General features: G+C 39.3%; 1 protein-coding gene across 5 annotated transcripts in view; it reads left to right on the forward strand.

Annotated features, from left to right (window-relative positions):
- Window positions 1-23,252, forward strand: part of MYOM1 (myomesin 1) — a 77,154-nt gene extending 53,902 nt beyond the window's left edge. For 3 of the 5 annotated variants that reach the window (XM_042869617.1, XM_042869619.1, XM_042869620.1), the window contains 15 exons: window positions 958-1,094; window positions 2,390-2,534; window positions 2,983-3,042; window positions 3,345-3,412; window positions 4,547-4,660; window positions 5,307-5,394; window positions 6,055-6,093; window positions 6,176-6,281; window positions 7,697-7,860; window positions 9,258-9,294; window positions 9,582-9,604; window positions 11,192-11,247; window positions 15,879-16,094; window positions 20,114-20,258; window positions 21,404-23,252. In XM_042869617.1, coding sequence (XP_042725551.1) covers window positions 958-1,094; window positions 2,390-2,534; window positions 2,983-3,042; window positions 3,345-3,412; window positions 4,547-4,660; window positions 5,307-5,394; window positions 6,055-6,093; window positions 6,176-6,281; window positions 7,697-7,860; window positions 9,258-9,294; window positions 9,582-9,604; window positions 11,192-11,247; window positions 15,879-16,094; window positions 20,114-20,258; window positions 21,404-21,558 — 1,553 coding nt within the window. In that variant the 3' untranslated portion in view covers window positions 21,559-23,252. Of the gene's footprint in view, window positions 1-957; window positions 1,095-2,389; window positions 2,535-2,982; window positions 3,043-3,344; window positions 3,413-4,546; window positions 4,661-5,306; window positions 5,395-6,054; window positions 6,094-6,175; window positions 6,282-7,696; window positions 7,861-9,257; window positions 9,295-9,581; window positions 9,605-11,191; window positions 11,248-15,878; window positions 16,847-20,113; window positions 20,259-21,403 lie in introns of those variants that run through there. The other 2 variants (XM_042869618.1, XM_042869621.1) reach the window with 1 other exon arrangement.
- The last annotated feature ends 368 nt before the right edge of the window (window positions 23,253-23,620 follow it).

Consider the following 23,620-nt stretch of genomic DNA (forward strand, 5'->3'; position numbering starts at 1 on the left):
ACCCATCACCACACACTTAATCAGGTGTTTTGCAATTTGTTTGTGCACTCTTCTCAGTTACACCCTTGCAAGGCAGACTTTACACTGCTGTGAAAGTGGAGTTTGGGGCAGAGGTCACATACAGCATGCATGCTCTGTGTATATGAGTTTGTTGGAAATTTGAGAGTCCACTAAGACAGGTAAAATGATGGAAAATAATAAAATGAGCAAATATCCCCAGATATTAGAGTATAAATGCCCCTGTTTAACGCTGCTGATTAAAATAACTTGACAAAAAGTTAAAGTGAAAGTAGTTTTATAAACAGGAACGAGGAAAATATAAGACTAGTTTGTAGTAGAGTACTCTTTACAAGAACTTTTTTTCCTGCTTACACAGCTTATTGAATGTGGGGATTTCCATTATTCATAAATAAACAGATTTTTATTATTAATGGGGAAATCTGGGGCATTTTGTGACATTCAGTGAATTCTGGAGATAAAGGTCCCACTCAGCAAGAATTACTTACAAAAATCTCCCAACCTGCAGTTCAGCAGCTGACTTTCTGATCTGCCTTTGTGCTTGTTTTATTTTGTTTTATCGTTTCCTTAATGAGTCACTTCACTGCCTTGCAACAACATTAAGTGACTCATTAAAGATGTGTTTGCACCAGGAAGGTTCACATTGTGCTGCAGAGATGCTTGCAGTTTACCTTTAGCCCCATGTTGGAATGGAGGGACCCCAGCACAATTCAAATTGCAAACATTTCAACTCTGTACCTAGACCTAGAGATAGAAAGATCAAATAATTCAATCTTGCCTGTTGCTCTGTGTAAATGTGGGTGGAGAGGCATTCCATTGGTACAAAGAGTTATTGTAAGCTAGTTACCTTGAGTACATTAACTGAATGGAAGAGGTGAAGAAAATAGTTGTTCCTATGCAGAAAAGTATATGCTTCATTCTTGTCTCTCTTCTTTGTAGCTATTCCACTTGCCTCTGAGCTGGCAGTAGAAATTCTGGAAAAAGGAGAAGTGAGATTCTGGTTGCAAGCTGAAAAATTGTCTGGTAATGCAAAGGCCAACTTTGTATTTAATGATAAGGAAATTTTTAATGGAGAGGTAAGGCTTCACATTGCCTTTTTGTGTGTTTATAACAAATAATATCTTCAATATTATTTAATTATTTTTAATTATTATTTATATATAATCTTCAAAGCACTAATATCTTCAATAGCTTCCAATTAGAATTCAATGCTAGTGCATTTTCATCAGAATTAATGTATGTCATTGAAAACACCACTTGCTAGAAAGACTCTGTCTATAGTTCTGAGCTCCAGCTAAATTCGACTGAATGAGTTTATAAACATCCTTCCTGCCTCCTTTGGGAGTACCACATGGTCTGTTAACTAATGGGTACTGTAGAAGGTCCTGAAATGTAGGGAACCAAGTAATTACAGGTAAGCAGCTACTGTGGTTTTCAAGTAATCACTGCAGTAGCCCAGATCATCCAGTGTCTTTTATCTATGGCCACTTGTTCTCTCTTCTCATATCCTTTTCCTGTTTGGAGGAATGTGTTAAACCAAGGGAAAACTTGCAAGTGGTTGTTTTCAGCAGCAGAGCTTGTTATTCCCAAGGACAACTCGTGGCATGTTTTTGTTGCAATACTGATAGTTAGATAGAGCACTCTACAAGGATAGGGGACTGGAGCACCTCCCCTCTGAAGACAGCTGAGGGAGCTGGACTTGTTCAACCTGGATAAAAGAAGGCTGTGGGGTGACCTCATTGCAGCCTTTCAATACCTAAAGGGAGCCTATAAACAAGAGGGGTAGATAATAACAGGACAAGGGGAAATGGTTTTAAGTTGAGGGAGGGAAGATTTAGGTTGGATGTCAGGGAAAAGTTCTTTACAGAGAGAGGTGCTGGAACAGGCTGCCCGGAGAGGTTGTGGACGCCTTGTCCCTGAAGGTGTGCAAAGCCAGGTTGGGTGGGGCCCTGGGCAGCCTGGTCTAGTATTAAATGGGGAGGTTGGTGGCCCTGCATGTGGCAGGAGGATTGTAGATTCATGATCTTTGAGGTCCCTTCCAACCCTGGCCATTCTGTGATTCTGTGATAGTGTCAGAGCATTCTATGCAAAATTTTTTTTTAAATGTTGACTCCTAAGCAATAGTGTTCTAAAGAGATACAAAACCGTGCCTGTCTAATGAAAAAGATCACAATACTCATCATAGAGCAGGACTGTCACATGATTCCATCATTAACAGATTTCTTATTTATTTGGTTCTATGTTTAGAGCCAGGGAAAGAGATAGTGGGAATGAGAACAAAGAAAGCAGAATTTCCCCCAAAGATATCAGTGTTTGCCAAATATATGGTGATTCTGACATTCATTAATTAATTTACTTTCAATTCCTGAAGAAATATAAGATGAAGGTGGACCAGCATACTGGCCTTGTTGAAATGATTATGGATAAACTTGAGGACAAAGATGAAGGGACTTACACTTTCCAGCTGCAGGATGGAAAAGCAACCAATCAGTCCAGCCTGGTCCTCATCGGTGATGGTATGTGAATGTGTGCTACACTGTAGGCTAGGAAAGTTATACCAAGGTTGGCAGTCATCACTTTTCCACTCTTTTCCTGATTTAGTACTATTAAAAGTTCGTGTCACAGCACTTGTCTGCCTCAAATAGAACAGAGAGCGTATGAGAACTGATACTTTAAAAGTGCCCAGAGGAAAGGGAGCTGTTCCAGAAATGTAAAATATTGAAGGCTGTCAGGGCTTGCTTTTCTACAGATGCAGTGATATCAAGCCCAACCCCCCTGCTAAAACAAGTTCCCTATATTAGATTGTGTAGAAAATGTGCGGTATTACGTTGCTGAGAGAAAGAATGACCCAGTGACAGGATTCTCTTTGACCTCCAAAGGACAGAGTTGCACTGGTAACAATACTGCACTAATAAATCATATAGTCCATATAACCTCATATGCGTTAATGGTTTTCATTTCCAGTATTCAAGAAGCTGCGAGATGAAGCAGAATTCCAGAGAAAAGAGTGGCACAGGAAACAAGGTATGATAAGAATACTCATGATAATCATGTAAGTGTTTAAGAGTTTGTTTATATTAATATGCTCTAAATTGAAATAGACATTTTTAATAGAGTCATAGAATCATTTGAATTGGAAGGGACCCTTAAAAGACATCTAGTATATTCTCTTGTGTAGTTGCTTACCTTCTGAAGGAGAAATGGGAAAAACAAAAACACTTTAAAATATCACAGTGTTCTTATGAAGAAAAACAGATTTGTCTTTGTTTTTGTATCATGAATAGCACTCATGGTTTTAAAAAAAATGTGTCTGTGACTTTGAACAGGTCCTCATTTTGTGGATCAGCTGGGATGGGAAGTTACTGATGAATGTAACGTGATGCTGAAATGTAAGGTAAGAGGTAAAGAAAACACTAGGTACAGGATTCCAAGAAACACTTTGATCAACATCTGTTTAGATGGCTAAGAGGACTAAATAGATGGCCTTTGGTTTTGGATTCCCAACTGCATATTGCGTACAGACAGAGCCATTGAAAGCACCATGGGCTAATCATGCTGGGGTGACTGCAAATGATCTGAGACTTGGGCAAAACTTACCTCCTTGTTCAGCTCAAAGCAGCTCAAAAACTGACGAAGACAGTGGTGAAAGCCAAACAGTTTGTACTTCTGCAGTATAATCAGCAAACTTTGGTTTCTTTGCAGAAACATGGTATCTGAACAAACAGCAGTGCGTTAGTTTCTGTGCACAGAAATAGGAGGAAAAGGCTTATGCAAAAGAACCTTCAGCAAGGGAAATATTCTTGTTTCATACCCTTTGAGTATCACCACTTTGTTACTGGAGACTAGTTAGATGCACCTGCACAACTTCCTAAGTCATTTAAGAGAGAGACTGGAACAGGAGCAGGGTAGCATGATGGTAACATTTGTTCTGGGGGAATGCAGAGTGCCTGCCTCAGCACCATAATGCTGTCATTCTCTGACAGCTCTCCCATCATTTCGAGGCAGTGAGCTAGGTCTGTCATCCAGGCCAGGCCCTTCACATTTCCCCAGGTACTGCAAGCAGAGAAAAACCAGAACATTGTGCTCTGGCTGCTTATTTCAGACAAAACACCTTGGAATATAGCTTCTTCAAGTCTGTCATCCATCTATCCATCCAACCATCCGCCCTGAGCTGAGCAAAAGAGACCTTAATAGGTGTTGATGAGTCTTTGTGAATTCAAAGACTTTCTGATTATTGCCTGTTTACCTGTGTCGAAATCCCCTGGGCTAGATTCACAGGATCACTGGACTCCTTGAAGCTGTTGATAACCCTTTTTTCTCTCTATTCTTCCCTTCTGTTTCTTCCTTGCAGCCTTCATTTTAACTGTGAGGCCTCCAGCAGCCTCCTTGTAACTCACTACAATCAGGTTGGAAAGCTTTAGCTGTTCTTTCATGCTGGCCCAGCATTCAAACAGGTTAATCCATGCAGTGCAAGGTTCATCTGACCAAATGTAGAAAATAACTATGGTACGGTTTTCATCCATTTTAGGTGGCCAATATTAAGAAGGAAACACATATTGTATGGTACAAAGATACCAGGGAGATAATGGTAGATGAAGAGCATGACTTTAAAGATGGTGTGTGCACCCTGCTGATATCAGAGGTGAGTGATTGTCTGTTCTAGTCCTCATCTGAATGTTGTGAATCAGGTGAAAGATATGATCTGGTATTTGAACAGAACAATCAAAAAAGGAAGCGGGTTTTAAAAATGGAAAAACTCACAAGGCGTCTGCATTTTGTCTAAAACAAATTTCTATCTTTAACTGTTCATTCATGTTTTCAGGAAGTGATGAACAGAAGAGATAATAAGTGTGACACTTCCTTTGCGTATCAGTTCACAACAGAATGAGACTCTGTTTATGTTGTGACTTGCACTCGGGAAGTGCTGCTCGCTCTGACCCTCATGGGAGCACCCTCTTGAAGTTACCCAATGGACTTGCTTGAGATTTACAGTCTCAAGGTGTGGAGTCTGACTTGCATTAATCACTCAGTCTCTTTGGTTCTGGTTCTTCTAGCCGAGAAAGGGAATTAGCACCAGAGACCTGTGCAGATTGAGTCCCTCCATGAGCCCATCAAGGCACGGCCCAGCTGCCAGGCCCCATCCCAGAGCCCCAGCCAGTAGGGCACTGAGGGCACCAGGGCAGTCCCAGACATCAGGCACCTCCTCGGGGATGGGGACAGGGTGAGGATGAACTAGGATGTAGATCTAGATTTTTGTACAGAAACTATTTTGAATACTGTTTTCACAGTTTTCTAAGAAAGACACTGGAATTTATGAAGTCATACTGAAGGATGACAGAGGGAAGGACATCAGTGAGCTGAAACTTACGGACACAGGTCAGTACCCTTTCTGCGTGCTGTAAGCCAAGCAGCCTGTAGGTGAGGTCGAGGCAATACAGACAGCTGCATGAATCACCTTCCTGTAGTTTCCTTCCTCCTGCATCTCACTAGAACAGTGCAGATTTTTCAGTATGAATAGTATTTGAGTATGCCTTATTGCATGTATAATGTTGGGAGAATGTGATGACTGGTGCTAAGCTAGATCTTGTTTCCTCAGGGCTCATCAGTAGTGTAAGCCAACAATCATAAGAAGAAATTATAGAACTAGATATTTTTATAAGATTTCACTTTTTTATGTTTTTGCATTCATATATTTTGAGACCCTTCCACTCATTGTGACCACTTAATTTTCCAAGCAACTGGGGAAAAATGAAATCTGTTATAATGCATATAGATGGGTTGTCATTCCAACTGAATATGGGTATTCACATGGAAAAAAAAGAGCATGTAGTTTAGTTCTGCTGCAGCAGTACTCATCAAGGTAAAATAAAGTCTGGAAACTGTGGAATAACAGGCAAACACAGCTTTCTAATACATTTTAAAGTGTAGATCTGATTTACTTTTGGAACTGCCTGGGGAAATTATTTCAGAGGCAGTGCTTGTACTATGATTGAGCTGCAGACACAGTGTCTTAATTTATGGATTTTGTCTCCACAGCTTTTGCAGATCTGATGAATGAAGTATGCAGAAGGATTGGTAAGCATTTAAGTCACTTCTCTGATATATGACTAGTGACACTCAGTGAATGGGTGCAAATAAAGATGTGTTCTTCTTGCAGCTTTATCTGCAACAGATCTGAAAATCCAGAGCACAGCCGAGGGCATCAGGCTGTACTCCTTTGTCACCTACTATGTGGAAGATCTGAGAGTAGGCTGGGTGCACAAGTAAGTATGACTAAGCTTTGCAAAAGTTTGTGTAATTTGGTGTTTGTAGACTCAGAAAGAACCTAGATGTATGAGACAGACTAGGCTTACTTGTCTTCCCATTATCCCTCATGAGTCAGGGCTGCATTGCTTCAGAGAACTTCCACCTCTTGAATGGGAGCTGCTTCTTTGGAGTGGTTCTGAGGAGTGACATGTGTACAGTCTATGGCACTGGCAAGCTCTGTTAGAGATCACTGCCTCTGGTTCAAAGATACCAGGCCTGGAGGCCTGCTTGTCTAAAAGCCATAATTCACAGGGACCAGGGCAAAAGGGCACATCCTCTTCACGCATGGGTTCATGTTTTGGAGGCAAAGCAAGTTTTAACATGTGCCCAGGGCAGTAAAATCCAGACAGGGCTTCCTGTGAGTTCTACAAGCCTAAGTCGGACAGACAGGAGAACTGAGACTCTAGAAATAAACTTGAACGCTCAGCTCCCCATAAAATTAAAGGAAGCTGTGTACCCAAATCCATGAGACAGCTTTGAATTCTCAGTCAGTGTAAAGAGTTGTATTGGAAAACTCAGAGAAATAAACAACTCAGTTTATGTTAAATCTATTATTAGTATTCTTTCTGCTTCACTTTGTGTGGACATGGTAACAGTTTGAGGTTTTCCCCTTTCTTGGCACCCGTTTGATATAGTATCTCCAGGTATCTCAAATGTTTGAAAACTGGAACCAAATATGAATTGTTCTGGATTTTTTTTTCTCTCTTCATTTTCTCTTTTTTTTCTATCATTCTTTCTTGTCACTGTCTTTTCTCTATTTCATTTTTATAAATTAATTTAATCTTGAAACACATGAAATTGATCTTTGACTCTCTAGCATATTCAAAGCCATCAATTAAAAAGAAAATGAACTGCTTGCTTGAGAAATATCATATCCTTCATCCAAGGCAATTAACTGTCGAGTTAAGAAGCTGAAAAATTGATCTTTTTTGTGGAAGAGAATCTACTCATGTAAAAATGCATTTGATTGTGAAAGCCAAATCGCAGCAGAATGTGAGGAAACATTGAAACTAATCAAACATCATTTGTAACAAAAGTGGGATTTTTTTGTAGGTACAGCCTTATGTAGTTCTGCTGTGCCCAAGCAGAAATAAACTTATGCTAAGAAGAAAACATGAACATTTGAGAATACACCAGTCAGATGCATCTTCATTCTACAGACTTTGAAGAGAAATGGAAGTTGAACAGAAAAAGTCTGTCATAACAATTCTGCCCCTTTGGTCTACTGTTGACATTTGGCTTCAAAAACTTCAAAATATGACGGCATGCCATTCTACCTTGGAAGTCATTTAGTAACTGCTGAGATTTCTCACAGAAAATCCCGTTTATATTCCACTAAAATGAAGGGGTAACACTGTTTTGTCTTTTTCAGCGATACCCAGGTTAGGTTTACAGACAGAGTGAAGACTGGTGTCACTGGGGAACAGATCTGGCTGCAGATCAATGAGCCAACTCCACAAGACAAAGGCAAATACACAATGGAACTCTTTGATGGTAAAACTGGACACAAAAAGACAGTGGATCTTTCTGGGCAAGGTAGGCTGGTCACACTGTCACTACCTGAACATGGGTATAACACTGTGGTGGAGTGGGCAGTGCTACAGACCAGTGCTACAGACCTTTTGGGTTGTAGGGTCTCTGCATGTTGCCTCCAGCTTGGCATTCTGTGGTAGTGTCATCCATTTGCTTCATACTGCACTCTCAAGTTATAAATTATAATTGACTTTTTCCTGTCCAAATACCAGTCTGCAGCTTGACTCGGAGTTGCCTATGGAGATGTCAGCCCAGTTTTTGAGTTTTCCCACAAAACCCCATGCATCGATGGGCAATGTTAAACACAAGTTATAGTGTTGAATGACTTCTCTGTCTCTTTCTTTCAAATAATATTTGGAAGAGGAAGTGAAGGACAAGTTTGTTCTGTTACTTTCCTACTGTATTTCTTCGATGGATATAACAGGGCTCCTTATTCTTCAGAGATGTCAAGACTAGTCCCTTTCATCAGCACAATGAAGGAATGTTTCAGGAACATATAAGATTAATTTGATTGACTGATGGAAGCTCTTACTCTGAGAGAGCTCTCACATCCCAGGGAGAAGATTAACTGCTTCAGAGTGGCTGGCTTTCTGTCTCAAGCATTTCCCATCCCTAAAGCTTCTCTTTGGGCCTGTAACATCTCTGGAAGGCCAGTAAACTTACAGTCATCTCCAGGTTGCTCCTTCTGTATGCTATCCTCAATTTCTGAGAAAAATGAATTTTTTCTTCCCTTTCAAAGTGGGAGATGTTGACCAACCACGTGACATTAGCTAAGCCTGAATTTATGAAGGAGATAAGAGTTCGCTGTTTGATTTGTTCATGGCCATCAGTGCAATGCTTTAGAGCAGATGTGAAAAGCACTTGGAAAAAATAAATCTCTTGTACCCATAAGCCAGTGAAGTGAGGTGCACAAGACAATTTACTAGGTTGTGGGAAGGAAGCATGAAAACTTCAGTAACACCAGTATGTAATTTATAAATAAATGCATATTTATGTACTGGGATGTATGTGCTCAAAACTGTTTTTACTAATAGGGGTATGTGATCAAAAAAGCTTGAATAGCATTATTGTGATATATTTTGGATTACTTCCTCTGTTTTATGAGGTAATTTCAACCTAATGTTCTTTCCCTATGTCTTTGTGTTAAATTTTTAATTTTAGTAGAGAAAAATAAGTGTTTATGCATGCGCATGTGTATAAACAGTTGCTGTATACATGACTGCCTTTATCAGTTGAATCATTTAGCCCTGTAGAAAGTATATAGTATCACAGCATGCTTCCATACATTAATATTTCTTTAATGATGTCTATATTTATAATTTAGTTCCACATTTTAAAATGACATTTGTGATAGCCTATGTTTGAACCTACCTTTAAAATCAACTTTTTTCTTTATCAAGCATTTGATGAAGCCTTTGCCGAGTTCCAGAGATTAAAGTAAGTATTATGCAATCCAGCAGTAGAACCCATAAAATAATAAAGGTATTTGTTTGTTTTGTGCTAGAGCTAAAAATAAATCCTAGTCCTACAGAAACCTGTAGGAGTTTTGCATGTGACTGCATTGCAACAGTTAGGTAATGAAGAAAAAGCAGTATTGCCAAATGATGAGAGGCGTTTTCTTTAACTGATCGAAGATAACTTAAGAGATAAGCTATCTGTTTTTCAATCACTCTATGTAAACATTAAATGAAATTGAATTTTCTCTTTGTTTCTTTTCAATCCAGGCAAGCTGCAATTGCAGAGAAAAGTAAGTGAGGCTTCTTTGATCATAATTGCAATAAATGGTTTATGAAGGTTCTCTCCCTACACAGGAAGGTTGCCTGTTGGGAGAAAGAGGACACGTATGCATGTGTACATGTATGTGCATGTCCTAACTCTGGCTGGCCTAGCACTAGGGGGAAGCAAGAAGAGTGATTTAATATTTGCACATTGCAGCTAATGACACTGTAAATGTGGGTTGTGTGGATATTTTCAGCCTAAGATCTTGTTCTCATTACCAATTGGCTTTATCCAAAAATCACCTCTATTGTTGAGATATCTCATGCATGTTTTATGTCCAAAAGACACTCTGTTTTCTGAGATAGAGGAAATCACTCAGCTGGTTTTGAACTATTTGAAATGTTAAATGGCTCTGTGTTAAGGAGGTGGGTAAGAAAGCAGCAGAGCCTTTTGCATAGTCTAAAGACAGGTCTGGGAATCTTCTGGCACTTTTGGATACATTTCAATTCCAACACAACAATTAAAATAAAAATATGTAATAATTGTCTGAGAAATAAGTCACTAGAATTCAAGTTGGTTTATTAAGATCAGTATTTTTCCTGTTTCCAGAAAAATCTGTAGGAAAATGTAACAACACAAAAATTATCTCAGTGCAGGTGATTTCCAGACCTGTATAAAAACAAAAGCAGAACTGGATTTTAAGAAAAACAGAGAAAAATGGGTAGAGGGATTGGAGCTAACTCCTCACTGGACATAGACTCCAAAGAGAAATGGGTTTGGCTGTGCTATATACAGCAATTCCTGATAGGCCCAGCTGAGATAGCAGGAAAGGACCAGTAATGACCCTGCCCTGGGCAGTTCATTTCTAACTGCATGATTCATAGAGGGATGGCAAATACAGTGTAGTCATGCTCCATCAGGTTGTCATTTACTCCAGAGTGCATATTTACAGAGTACATTAGATGAGAATATTCTCTATTGTCCTTTCCTTGCTCTGCCAGACTCCACCAAGATTATAACTAACCTAATCATTGCCCCAGAATAAGTGCATCAAAGCTTGCATGTGATCAGCTTATTTGTATTTATGTAAGATTCCTATGGGACTTTGAGCTTGAAGCTTGATACCAATCCTGTTTACATGGAGATCCATGCAAAGCAGAGAAATTTCACTGCTTTCACTGAGACTGCAGCCTTTTTCAGATCAAAACATAAGCTCTAGCACTTTCTTAGCTGCCATTTATTTCTTCTCAAAAACATCACTTCTCATCTATCCCGCTGTTTACAGCACTGGATTTCAAAAAATCATTATTATTATTTTCTGTATGTAATCACAAGTAACTCTGAATTGATTGTGAAATGTGCAGGATGCACCATGCGGACTTTAGTTCTGCCCAGTAGGTGACTGACACCAGCTGCTAACGCTTCTTTTGCTGCGAATGGAATGTTTCTTAAGTTCAAATGGTGTGCTGAGAATGCTGAGTAGTTCTCTCCCAGCACAGATATCAGAGACACGTTGTACATAAATAAGATAAGAGGAAAGAACTGGAGGGGGAACAGAATCTGGGACGCAGTTGATTTTGAGACACCAAAGTAAATTATGCTCGTTTCCTTTCAGATCGCGCCCGGGTGCTTGGAGGTTTGCCCGATGTTGTCACCATCCAGGAAGGCAAGGTACAGTGAATTCATTGAAGCTTTACCCAAGAGCCAAACAGCTCAAATGTCTTTCAATGACAGCAAAATATTCTTTTTTTTTTTTTTTTTTTAATTTTATTTTTAAAGATTCCATCTATGACATCCGTCACATTATTCATTCCCTGTCTTCTGTACATAACTCAGTGGTCTTGCACAGATGGGTTTATTTATTTGGGGCAGTGTCTTTTCTTAAGAATTAGATAAAAGTGAGACAACAGTGTGAGCTGTGATTCAAACTCCTTATGTAACCAGCTGTTTAAAAATTCATACACAGGCCTCACAGTTTTTTACTAACAGGGTGCCATTGATATAGGTTCCACCAGGGAATGTTTTAATTCCCTTTTTCTTACAGGATGGCTACTCGTTCTGTCCTGATGGAGTTAACTTTTTCACAACATGGCACTACAGTCAGTAGTCTGCCTTTTAAACAGCATAAAACTAGTAAATTGTAACTCAATTCTCTTCCAGACCAAAGGAGAAAGTTTTCTGTATTTCATCAGCGTAAGTGGGAAATGAAGTCAGAAGGCACTGGCATTACACAAGATTATATCAGCAGCATTTAGCAAAAAGATTATTGTAAGGTACTCTTGGGAACATGGCTGTGCCACTGCTCAGTCACAGACCAGATGCCCCAGGAGGTCAGTTTGTACTCCCATAAACTTTCCCCAGCACTCTGCTCCTACAGGTTGTAGTACAGTAGGACTGAGACTAAAAGCAATTGCTCTTCACCTCCCTCTGCTCTGCCACCAGCCACTTTCTTTCTTAAATGTGGGCGAGCAAACAACTACGTAACGGCAAAACAGCTGCCTGGTATTTCCACGTTCACTAGTAGTGGTTCATCTGGGTTAGAGGTATTTGATAATGAGTTGGGCAGAAATGTTAAGACTAAAATCTTGGTCTGAGTCTCTTAACATTGTAATCCGTAGCTATCAGATAGTGGGCTACAGCAATTCAGGGAACACTGAGCATTTTGGCATTGTAAAGTGAAACACCATTTGATAAACCTTTTCACTGAATGATTTAGCACCTCTGGGAATACTGTAAAAACAAGCAGCATTCATACAAATATTTTAATGGTAGGTGGAATACAGAAAGGAATGGAGTGCATTTGCAGACTCTCATCTAATGCTGCTTGTGCTTGAAGATGAACTTCTCATACTGCTTTGGCTTGTTTTCAGTGTTAAGCTCTCTGCCAAAAAGAGTCAAAGCTGAGTATAAGCTCGCTGAAGCAAATTGTGTACATTTGACAAAAAAGGGAGTTTGTAAAAAACGAGTTGCAAAATCTTACCCAGACACTCATTGCCCTTGAAAGCAAGGACATTTGTGACGTTTGAATAAGTGAATGGAAAATTCCCAGAACTTGAGACAAATATCCCTGACCTCATGATTCTGAACGCAGTAGATGATTGTTTTGAGAAACAGAGTAGGACAGAGAGTGTTTGGGGAATGCACTGCTTGTTTGGGTGATGTTGGCTCATCTGCCTTTTGCTTGCACACACTGGAGAAACAGGAAGGCAGTTCTCTGCATCTGTTGTGTAAATGTTGTGCAAGCTGCACAGTCATCTTTGAAAAGGAGTAAATGCAGTAGCAGAAGACTGGCAATAGCAAAGTCTGATTCTGAATAGCCATATTCAGCCATAACTAAGTTCTATGAACAGAATGGTACTGCTATATTGAACTTGAAGCATATGCATATCTCAGTCACAGACTTAACACTGTGATTGTAATGCTATTTTCTGGCTTTCTACAAGCGAGCTGAAGGTATTGCATCTACCAGAGCTGATCAAACAGTGCTCCAGATGGCCTAAGAGGCTTCTGCTGACATACATAAATGCACTTCAGCATGGGGATATAATTGGAAAAGGCTAAGTGTCAGCTCATGTTAGGGAGAATTTATCTGACAGAAAATACCAGCACAAGTTTTGTGTACAGACAGTCAGATTAACCTCACTTAGGTTTATCAAAACTAAGAGGGGGTTATTTTTACAAGAACATTCTGGATCCTGACAGATTTACACTTTCAAACATGAAAGCAAGACGTTACATCCCTCTACACACCAGCTCCCCATTCTCCCCTTCTGCTGGGGGTTGGTGCCTCCACAGGTAGACTGGAAGAAGGGAGTGAGTTCCCATGACTTTGTTGCTTTAACTCACACACTGCCCAAACTACCCATGAAGGTACGTGCTAACACACAGGGAGAAGAGCGGTACCTGGAATACAATGTGTTTCCCTCTGCTGCTGTACTTCCCTACTCATGATAATCTGCAGTGTAAGGCAAAAAAGACAAGCAGAAACACAAAAGGCCTGGACCTGAAGCACCTAGGTGCTCCAGTTGTATAGCCATCTGTACCCCAGCTACAGATTTAGGTTGTGAACTTCTCTGTGGAACTCCGAAATATTGAGAGGTGAGGTTTGCTCATGCTCATGAGGTTTTTCAGATAGATCAGATTTCCTGATAGATGCCATAAGGTCTAGACGTGTTTTGAGTCCTAATTATGATATGAACACATAAGCAAAGACAGTATCCTGTTCAAAGAACAGAAAATCTGCAGCTGATAGGTACAGCCACAGTGGGTAACCACTTCCATTTGGCTAAGGTGCCATAATTGTGGAACTGTCTTCCAAAAAAATATTGGCATGACCAAAGATCTCACCATCTACATAGTGAATAATAAGATATATCTCTGCACAGTAGTTGCTGGAAAATCAGCAATAAGAGTTGGAAACATCAGGAGGAGAACCAATTCCAAACAGAAGCTAGTAGTGAGGTTAAGCAAAATGTGACTATTCTGGGGAATGACTTAGCAGAGATGACTCTGTCTTTTGCTACTGAACCTCTTTGAATTAAGGAGTACTGACACCACTTCAAACACCTGAGGTTTGCATAATGTCACTCACACAGCAGTCTGGATGAGGACATAAGCTCATTAGCATCTTACAGTGGCAGCTGGGGCAACTCAGAAATGATCTCATGCTTGCTAGAAAACTAGAACACAATAAAGAAATACTGAGTACTGCAAGGGACATGTGTGTAATTCCTGGCTGAGACTAAAGCTGATGGCATGTTTGTATTGACAGTGTTAAAGGAAAGGGAGAAATGTAAAGCCATTTGTTTTCTTCATGTTTTTCGAAAAGATGGATTGATACGGTGGTCAAAACCACATTCTCACCAGTGGGCTACAAGAGAAGGCATTCACAGTCCCCATGTTGTCATCAACTATAGGTGCTGCAGGATGTAAGATAGAGGCTATTTCCACCAGGCTTTAACCACCTCACACTCAGGACACGTCTTTCCATCAAGATACATGTGTTGCCAAGATATATGTGTTGGAGGTGGAGGAAATATTTTGCCTTCCCTTTCGTTTTCATTTTAATCTTTAGGGGATGTGGGATTTCTGTTAGTTTGATTTTTGTTCTCAGAAGTGTTTATTTTAATGGAGTTCTCAATTTTTACCCTATCTGTTCATTTCAGTAGCTTTCTGGATGCCTTTATTCTGTCCCATCTTCCACTGTCACACTACCAGATAAGGAGCAGAGAAGGGAAAGTAGCCTGTTAAATTGATTGCTCACAGTGGCCTTTTACTGTGACAGCAGTAGTGCCCAAATAAGAATCCTTTTCAGTTGCCTCTATTTTGAATGTTTGTTTTTTTTTTCTTACTAAGAGGCTTTAAGAAAAATTGAGGAGAAACTTGATTTCAGTCTGGTGGAGCCACAGCCATCATTCCTTATGTATCACTGAACACCTTTTTCTCTGCAGTAAAAGTCCTTCAAATTCCACTAGAGAAAAGGTTAGATTCTGCTTTGACCAACATTTTAAGTTTGGCCCCATGCACTATTGGTACTTAGCAATAAATTTACTCCTCCCTAAAGAAAGGCCCAGAGAAAGGCATTTGTGCCTCTGAGGTTTCATGTGAAAGCTTTTTGCATTTGGCTCTCTATGTGGCATTTGCTTCGGCAAAGTCTGTGAGAATATTCCCACAGCACTGTGACCAGAGGAGGGGATAACCTTACTAGCATCAAAGCAAAATATTTACTTAAGCACCAAAGAAACAGTAAAGTTTGTTTTGATTTCCATTAAAAACTGGTTTTATAGGAGTGAATATAACAATTCAAATCCATTGGAGGAGCTGTCAGGGCATGGTATGTAAAGATTCTAAACTGAACAAAATATTCCAGGGACACTTTGAACTTAGTTACTATTTTGAAAAGGAAGATGCTTTCTTTTCTTCTGTAGCAAATATATAGAGAGCTTAACCTGAGCAAATCTGCCTGATAGGCCCTCAAATTCTTATTTTATGTCTTACACAAAAATGCAGGTAATAGATGATTTTATATTAAACATTATGTGTGGAGAAGGCCCTGGTAATCAATTAGAGAAGAAGGTGCATAAAATATTGAAAACTTTGTAATGGACTTTTCAAATTGAGTTCCTTCTTTTCCTTTATAATAGAGGAGACTGATAAAAACTATTGATTGCTGATGATATGCATCCATTTACTAAAAGCAGGAAGAGAAATGCAGAGAGAGGGAACATTTGTAAAATTATGCATCAAAAATCACAGCAAATATTTATTGACTTATATGCAATCCTTCTGTACTTTTTCTGTAGGCACTCAATCTGTCTTGCACTGTCTGGGGAGATCCTACCCCAGAAGTCTCATGGCTGAAGAACGAAAAATCGTTTGTGTCAGATGCTAACTGCATCCTGAAATTCGAAGCTGGGAAAAATGTCAGCTTCACCATTTCTGCTGTGTCCACACACGACTCTGGGAAGTACAGCCTTGTGGTGAAGAACAAGTATGGAACGGAGACCAGCGATGTCACCGTAAGTGTGTTCATACCAGAGGAAGAGCAAGAGAACAATAATGAAAACAAGAAAACGAAAGCATGAATTTAAGAGTAGAAACAAAAGCATAGGGGAGATTTTGGATGACAATGTTGACATAAAATGTGTGTGTAAATGGCTTTCTGTTTTAGCAGGTAGCCTTGGATTTTTCCATTCACTTCACTTGTGTTTCTAATGTGCTCAATTGTGCCAGGGAAAATAGTGCCTTTCCTAAATACTTCCTTACTGCTAACTTCACAAAACCTAGCTGTGCCATCCTCACCTAGGCCAAATGCATGCTGGCTGTAAACACATTTGCACAATTTTACCTCGTTCCTGGGGTGTTGGACCCTACCAACACAGAGTGAAGAAGCATTTGAGTGGAGGCAACTGACAGGATAGACGGAAAGACTGAAAAATGATCAAGGCATTTTGAGCAGCAGTTTAGATTTGTTCCAACTTTGGTAATGTAGCATAGATGGAATGTGTTAGCAAATTCAAACAACAGAGAAATTAGTGCTGGTCTTCGTCTACATTAAGGCCCCTCTGTATTGCTGTGTTAATTTAGAGAGGCCTTAATATGGGTGTAGGTTACATCCATAAGTATTGCTTAATCTGCCCAATTGGGGTAAAAGTACTGTAATATAAATGAAAACTAGACTTAGGAGGCCAGAAAACTAATGTGTGCATGTGTCTGCAGAAATGTATGATCTCTATGTTCACAAATAAATGGATTCATTTCTTTCATTCTATCACGAGTTTGTCTCACTGTGTCATGTTTTGGAGGTCACGGCTGTCCTGGTTGTTCACATCACCTTACCATCTTAACACTCACCACTATTGCTTTTAGCTTTCCCTTAGAACCACGTTAATCTTCACTTAAGCTTTTACCAGAAACACCCTGATGGCATCACTTCACGTTTTTCTGTCCAGACCTTCACTGCTTCACAACTCACCAAGGCATTTTTGCCAATTCAGCCACAGGAGTAGTTTCATGTGGTTCTGATCGTGAATTTTGATAGAAGGGTATTAGGTAAGTACATTGTTAGACTGAAATCTCAGACAATTTCATCCACAATTAACACTGGAGGAAATAATATATTTATTCAAGATCCTTTGAGAATACGAAAATAATTTTCATTGGAAAGTAGAAAGAAAGTTTTTTTTTTTTTCAGGCAAAAGTATTTCAGAACCGTTCTTCCAAGTCCAAAAATATTTCAGAACCATTCATCCAGATCCAGAATACACTTCTATATATTAAAAGCTCCTTGTTAGCCATTTTGCAACAATATCACTGATTATTAACTGAAGAGTAGCAATGGAACATGTATCTATTTCCGTTCAATTGGATGTGTACTTATCATATGATGCAGAAGACATTTTGTAAGGGTATTTAGCAACAGGCCAAGGGAAATGGTTTTAAACTGGAATAGGGTAGGTTTAGAGTAGATATTAGAAAGAAATTCTTTATTGTGAAGGTGGTGAGACACTGCAACAGGTTGCCCAGAGAGATTGTGGATGCCCCATCCCTGGAAGCATTCAAGGCCAGGCTGGATGGGACTTTGATCAACCTGGTCTAGAGGGAGGTGTCCCTGCCCATAGCAGGGGTTTGGAACCAGATGATGTTAAAGGTACCTTCCAACCCAAACCATTCTATATGATTCTATGATAAATGCTCATAAGCTGTTTTCGGCCCAATTGCTAACTAAGAGAGTAATGTGCCATATTAATAATTCTTTTCAGAATTAATCTCAGAATAGCACAGTTCTCCACATCAAAATCTAAAGAACTGCTGTATGTATTTTCAGTGTTCTATACAAGGATATATCTGAGTGCACCCTTTACATACTTTCCCTTGTCATTTTTAACTACAGCAACTGCAGAAACAGTGCTGTTTCCTAGGCACTCATTTTATTGCAGTACTGGCTTTTCAGGAACAAAGGACAGGCAACTTGGAGAGAGTACAAGGAAGTTGCTAGCATATAAAAGAGAAAATCAGAAAGGCTAAAGATCAGTATGAGCTCAACCTGGCCACTGTGGTAAAGGACAAGAAAAAGGAGGCCTACGGAGGTCCAGCCAGCATGGATTCATGAAAGGCAGGTCTTGCCTGACCAAACTCCTCTCCTTTTAAGACCAGCTTGACAAGCCTGGGGGATGAAGGAAAGTCTACTGACATACACTCAATTACTGGAGCCCATCCTGTTCAATATCTTTATTGATGATTTGGATGAGGGAATTGAGGGAACCTTCGCTAAGTTTGTAGAAAACTCTAAGTTGGAAGGAAGTGTCAATCTGCCTTTGAGTAGGAAGACCTTACAGAAGAGTCTAGACAGGTTGGATCGATGGGCTGAGGCCAATGGGATGAAGTTCAACAAGACCAACTGTGAGACCCTGCACTCTGGTCGCAACAACCCCAGGCAGTGCTACAGGGGCAGCTCTGCTTGGGGCAGAGTGGCTGGAAAGCTGCATGGAGGAAAAGAACTTGGGAGTGTTGGTCAATCCTCAACTGAACATGAGTGAGCAGTGTGCCCAGGTAGCCAAGAAGGCCAATGGCATCCTGGCTTGTATCAGAAATTGTGCTGCTAGCAGGAGCAGGCAGGTGATCATTCCTCTGTACTCAGCACTGATGAGGCCACACCTTGAGTACTATGTTCATTTTTGGCCCCTCACTACAAGAAAAACATCAAGGCCCAGGAGTGTGTCCAGAGAAGGGCAACAAAGCTGGTGAGAGGTCTGATTGGCCCCTCCTCATAGGTAATACCGATAGGAAAGAGGGAATGGCCTCAAGATGCACCAGGAGAGATTCAGGTTGGATATTAGGAAAGACTTCTCCAAATGAGTGGTAAAGCATTGGCATAGGCTGCCCAGGGAGGTGGCTGAGTCACTGTCCCTGGAGGTGTTTAAGGAAAGGGTAGATATTGGAACTTAGGGACATGGTTTAGTGGATAATATTTGTGGTAGGTGGAGGGTTGGACTAGATGATCTTAGAGGTCTTTTCCAGTCTTAATGATTCTATGATTCCATGATTCTGTGAAGATGACACTAATAAGTTCTGCTCAGCTAATGCTTACTTAAATCCTTACCATCTGAGGTTTACTGCCAGCCATAGCTAATGATGAAGGCCAAGTGGATGTGTGAGGGATTTCTTAATGTCCAGTACAATGAAAAGTACTACATGCTACCTTTATCTGGCATAAATTTATTTTCTTCTAGAATTAATTTCACATCAGAGGGATTTTTAACATTAAATTACATAAAAGTATTGTGTTTTCAGAATCTCACATAAACAGCAAATATATTCAGTCATTACACAATCTTATCTACTAAAATACTTCAAACTCAAATATTTAATGGGATTCTTGCAATCTTAAAGTGTGCAATTATGTACATTAATCACAATCTCAGTTAAAAATAGTTCAGACTATTTAGTTAATGTAGCTGTCTTTCAAAGTAAAATTAATTCATTATTAATCTTCAAAATACAATCAGGGGAATATCTGTAATTTGAGATGCAGCAAGCTTTCTGAGTTTAACAAAGAAATGTCAAATTATTTCACAATTTTACTTAGTATGATAGGAAGCCAGCCTAAGGATGAAAAGTAGGTCATTCTGCCCTGGTCCTAGAGCATGTAAAAGCAACATTTCATCTCTTGTCCATCTTCCCGAGCCCAAACAAGAACTTGACTTGCCCCTTGCAAAACCTGATGCTTATTACTTAGTATTAGCATAATCTAAATAAGGATTGCATTTGGGCAGTAGCTTGTTTCTACTACTTCATCATCTAAAATCTGCTCACCTGCCTCTATTCATTCAGCAGAACTGCAAGGTAACACGAGAAGTGGGCCACCTCCCAGATAATCTGGATTCTGCATCCCTTTGGTTCAGAAGGTGTACATGTCCTAAATTATAGTTGTTGCCATACATATTACTTCCAGGGACTCAGCAATGATGATTTCAAACAAAATTTGTCACATATTACCATTTCTCGCTTGTGCAATTTTGTTCTTGCTCTGCTACAGGTGATTGTGATTACTGTGTCAGGCCAGACTGACACAGCTAAGCACACTGTTAGCATCTCAGGACAAAGTCAAAATAATATAACTGTACCCAAAAAGAAAAAAGCAACTACTATGAGCAAACCACAACAGGAAAAGGAAAAGAAAGGTAAGAACACTTTCACCTTTACAGATGGCCGTTCCAAAGGAAAAATTGTTAAATGTTATGCAATAATACAATCATTGCCTTCCAGGTCTCCAGCAATCCAATTTACAGCATGCATGCTCTTAATAGACAACAAATGCAAAGCTGGAATTGCCAGGTTAAATAAAACCTAGTGATATTTAAATCAACACTTTTAAATCCCTGTCCCACTGAGCTACAGGCTCTCATCTTGGCTTACCTGACTGACAAAAGCTTTTAAAGCATAATAATTCAGTCAAATTGCTGATTGCAGAGAAAACACGTATTTTATCAGCTAGATAAATGGCACTGTCAAAAAAATAGGCCAGGGTAATTGAGAGACCACAGATGCCAAAATAACTTAATTTTCTCAACCAGTTTTTAGTTTTTTTCTGACCATATAGCTACTGTTTGAAATCAGTGAATTGTTCTTTCTCAGTTTTATCTCCACATTCGATGACAAATTTGGAATTACAACCATTTTTCCACTCGGACTAGAGAAAGAGCAGAAAACAAAAAGGTCTCTGGTGATTCAGCATTCTTGCATACTACAGATTGTTACCCTTATTTTAGACTCTTCTATAAATGCTGCTGGGACATTGATTTATTTTTCACAATTACATTTTCCTCGTTCAGAGCATCTTATCTCCAAATAAGGCTTAAATTCCAACATTATCAGAATACCTATTTTATATACTTTGCCCAAATACTTTTTGTTTATATACATTTGCACAAAAACATTGCAAAAATGTTATATCATTATGACAGACCATTTTATATTCTTATTTCCTCCCCTTTCTGTTGCTAATGCATGAAGCAGTAATTAACTGCATTTCTTCTCTCTCTTGGTTGCTGGTATGGGTGACTTGGACATTTCTGAGCAGTTCTGTAAATGTGATTACTTACATGAGAAGCAATTATTTCTGTGTGTACATATTCTGCAGGTCCCGTCCATTAATTTATTTAATTAGGGACAGAAATACTTGGTCTTGTTTGGCTCTCTGAAAAGTACTGATGCTATTTGTGATACTGGATGTCTTTAAATGGGTGTGGGAAAAGGAATGGAACATACCTCCATAATGCTGAGCATTGTAAATATAAAATACATTTTATTACTTCTCCTAAATCAGATATTAAGCCACATGTAGATGAAATTATTGCCACAGAAGAGACATCTGATTCAAAAGAGATCCCCAGAGTGGAAAAAGAAAAGAATACAGAGAACAATCAACAGACAGCAAAGAAGACTCACGGAAAGGCTGCAGCAGCAAGAACAGTTCCTTAACCTATAGAAAGCCTGGGAACAGGGGAAAAAAATCACTGGTGAAAAAAAGCCTTGAGTTAAATCCTGTGTTCTTGAATGAAGAGTATGAATTTGCTATGATCTTACTATGTACTAATAAGTTCAAGTTGAGATTTCATGGGTGATAGACTAGCCATATTATTTTAACACAAAAGTGTGAGTGTTTTTATATGATTCATAATACTTCATAACTTTAAATGCACAATAGGTGTGCAGTTACGTCTCAGTATCAGAGAAGCTGTATTGCAGTCATTGCTAAGTATCATGACAACGACCAATTACTAACAAGGCAATTTTAATTATTAAAAACATCCATGAGAAGCAGAGGTTATTAGAATGAGTCCTGTCTAGAAGTGGCTTATCTACTAGTCTGTAAAAGAATGCTGAAATCAGTTACATGGATTTGTTAATCAATACCTGTAGACCATCATATTTTGAGGCAAACACCATTTACCTTCTCTGAGTATTTATGATCCTCTTAATGCCTTGTGGGTGACACTCTTCACCATGACCATTGAGGCCACAGGGGGAGATCTCCAGAAGCAGAACCATCTCCTACAGCCACAGAAAAGCCACAAGTGGGTTTTCTTTTGTTGTAGGTTTCTTTCATCCACTTTCATCAGATGGCTGATGTTTGTTTAGTTCTGCTTTTCACTCCTTTCCACTTCATCAGTTCCCTCCTGGTCCTGATGAGGTACCATGGATATTATAGTACAAATCAAGAAATCATCCAGTGCACTCACATTGTATGCAGCCCTGTTTGGACCATTCACAGCAAGGCAGATAACTGTCAGATTTTTCGTGTCTCCCAGGGGACGCATCCAACCACACAACCAAATGAGTTATCCAGCAGTACAATAAGGACTTGAACCCTTTTTGATGGGAGAAGAGTATAGCTACACATTAAGCCTACCTATACACAGCCTTCATAAATGACTACATACAAGCCAAGAATCTCTACTTAAGTCATTTAATGTGTTCGAGTGGAAAAAAAGAGTGGAAATTTAGATAAGATGTCAGGGAAATTTTGTACTCCAAGGGTGGTGAGGTGCTGGCACAGCTGTCCATATAAGCTGTGGTGCCCCATCCCTGCAGGCGCTCAGGGCCAGGTTGGATGGGGCCCCGGGCAGCTGAGCTGCTGGGTGGCAGCCCTGCCCATGGCATGGGGTGGGCTGGTGGGATACAAGGTCCTCTCCAATGAGGATGTATGAAAATGCAATTTGTTTGTGGGTATCTTGGAGGAAGCAGAGTTCAAACTGAAAAAAAAAAAAAACAGACCAAAAAAGCAAAGGTCAGAATTTATTTTATTAACATGCAAGCAAATCCAACTTTTAAGTAATTAGAAATTATTAAGTATGTGAAATAAATATGTTTAATTACTAGGGAAATATGTTTATTGATTTCTACTCTCAAAAAGCTCAGTCATATTACGTTGCCTTTTTCCAGATGGCTTACTGATGAAAGATTACTAAACCCTGTTGGTATTTCTAGGGTGTTAGATCTATGACAAAAGTGGATATACTGAAAACGTGAGAAGTATCACACTTCTAACCCACCATGATAGAACTGTTAGCATGAAAAAAACCAATAAAAAATCTTAAAACATTTAAATGTTTAACACCTGAGACAGTCATACCTGTGAAATCCATTTCTTTTCAATAAAAAAATCCAAAAGAGCTCTTTGCAACTCTTTTTGAAATCAATAGAAAGATTTCTGCCTGCATGAAATGTTTTTAGATTGCTTATGTGTAAGCAATTACAGTAATAACTGAAAAGATAAAGTATTCAAACAACTTGGATGACCCACAGAAAAATGTAAGATGAAGCAGAGAAAAAAAAATGGCAGAGTAAAATATTGACTGCTACACCAATAATAATAATAATAATAATAATAATAATAATAATAATAGGAAGAGGAGGAGGAGGAGAAGGAGGAGAAATTTGAAATAAGACTGAACTAAATCATCTAAATCAACTAAATCATCCTACTAGACTTAGGTTCTGTTTGGCACAGTGGTAATTCAAAATTACATTGCATCTTGTT

This window comes from Lagopus leucura, unplaced genomic scaffold, assembly GCF_019238085.1.
Source record: "Lagopus leucura isolate 7727_CA_CO unplaced genomic scaffold, USGS_WTPT01 Super-Scaffold_100002, whole genome shotgun sequence".
In the NCBI taxonomy this organism is placed as follows: Eukaryota; Metazoa; Chordata; class Aves; order Galliformes; family Phasianidae; genus Lagopus; species Lagopus leucura.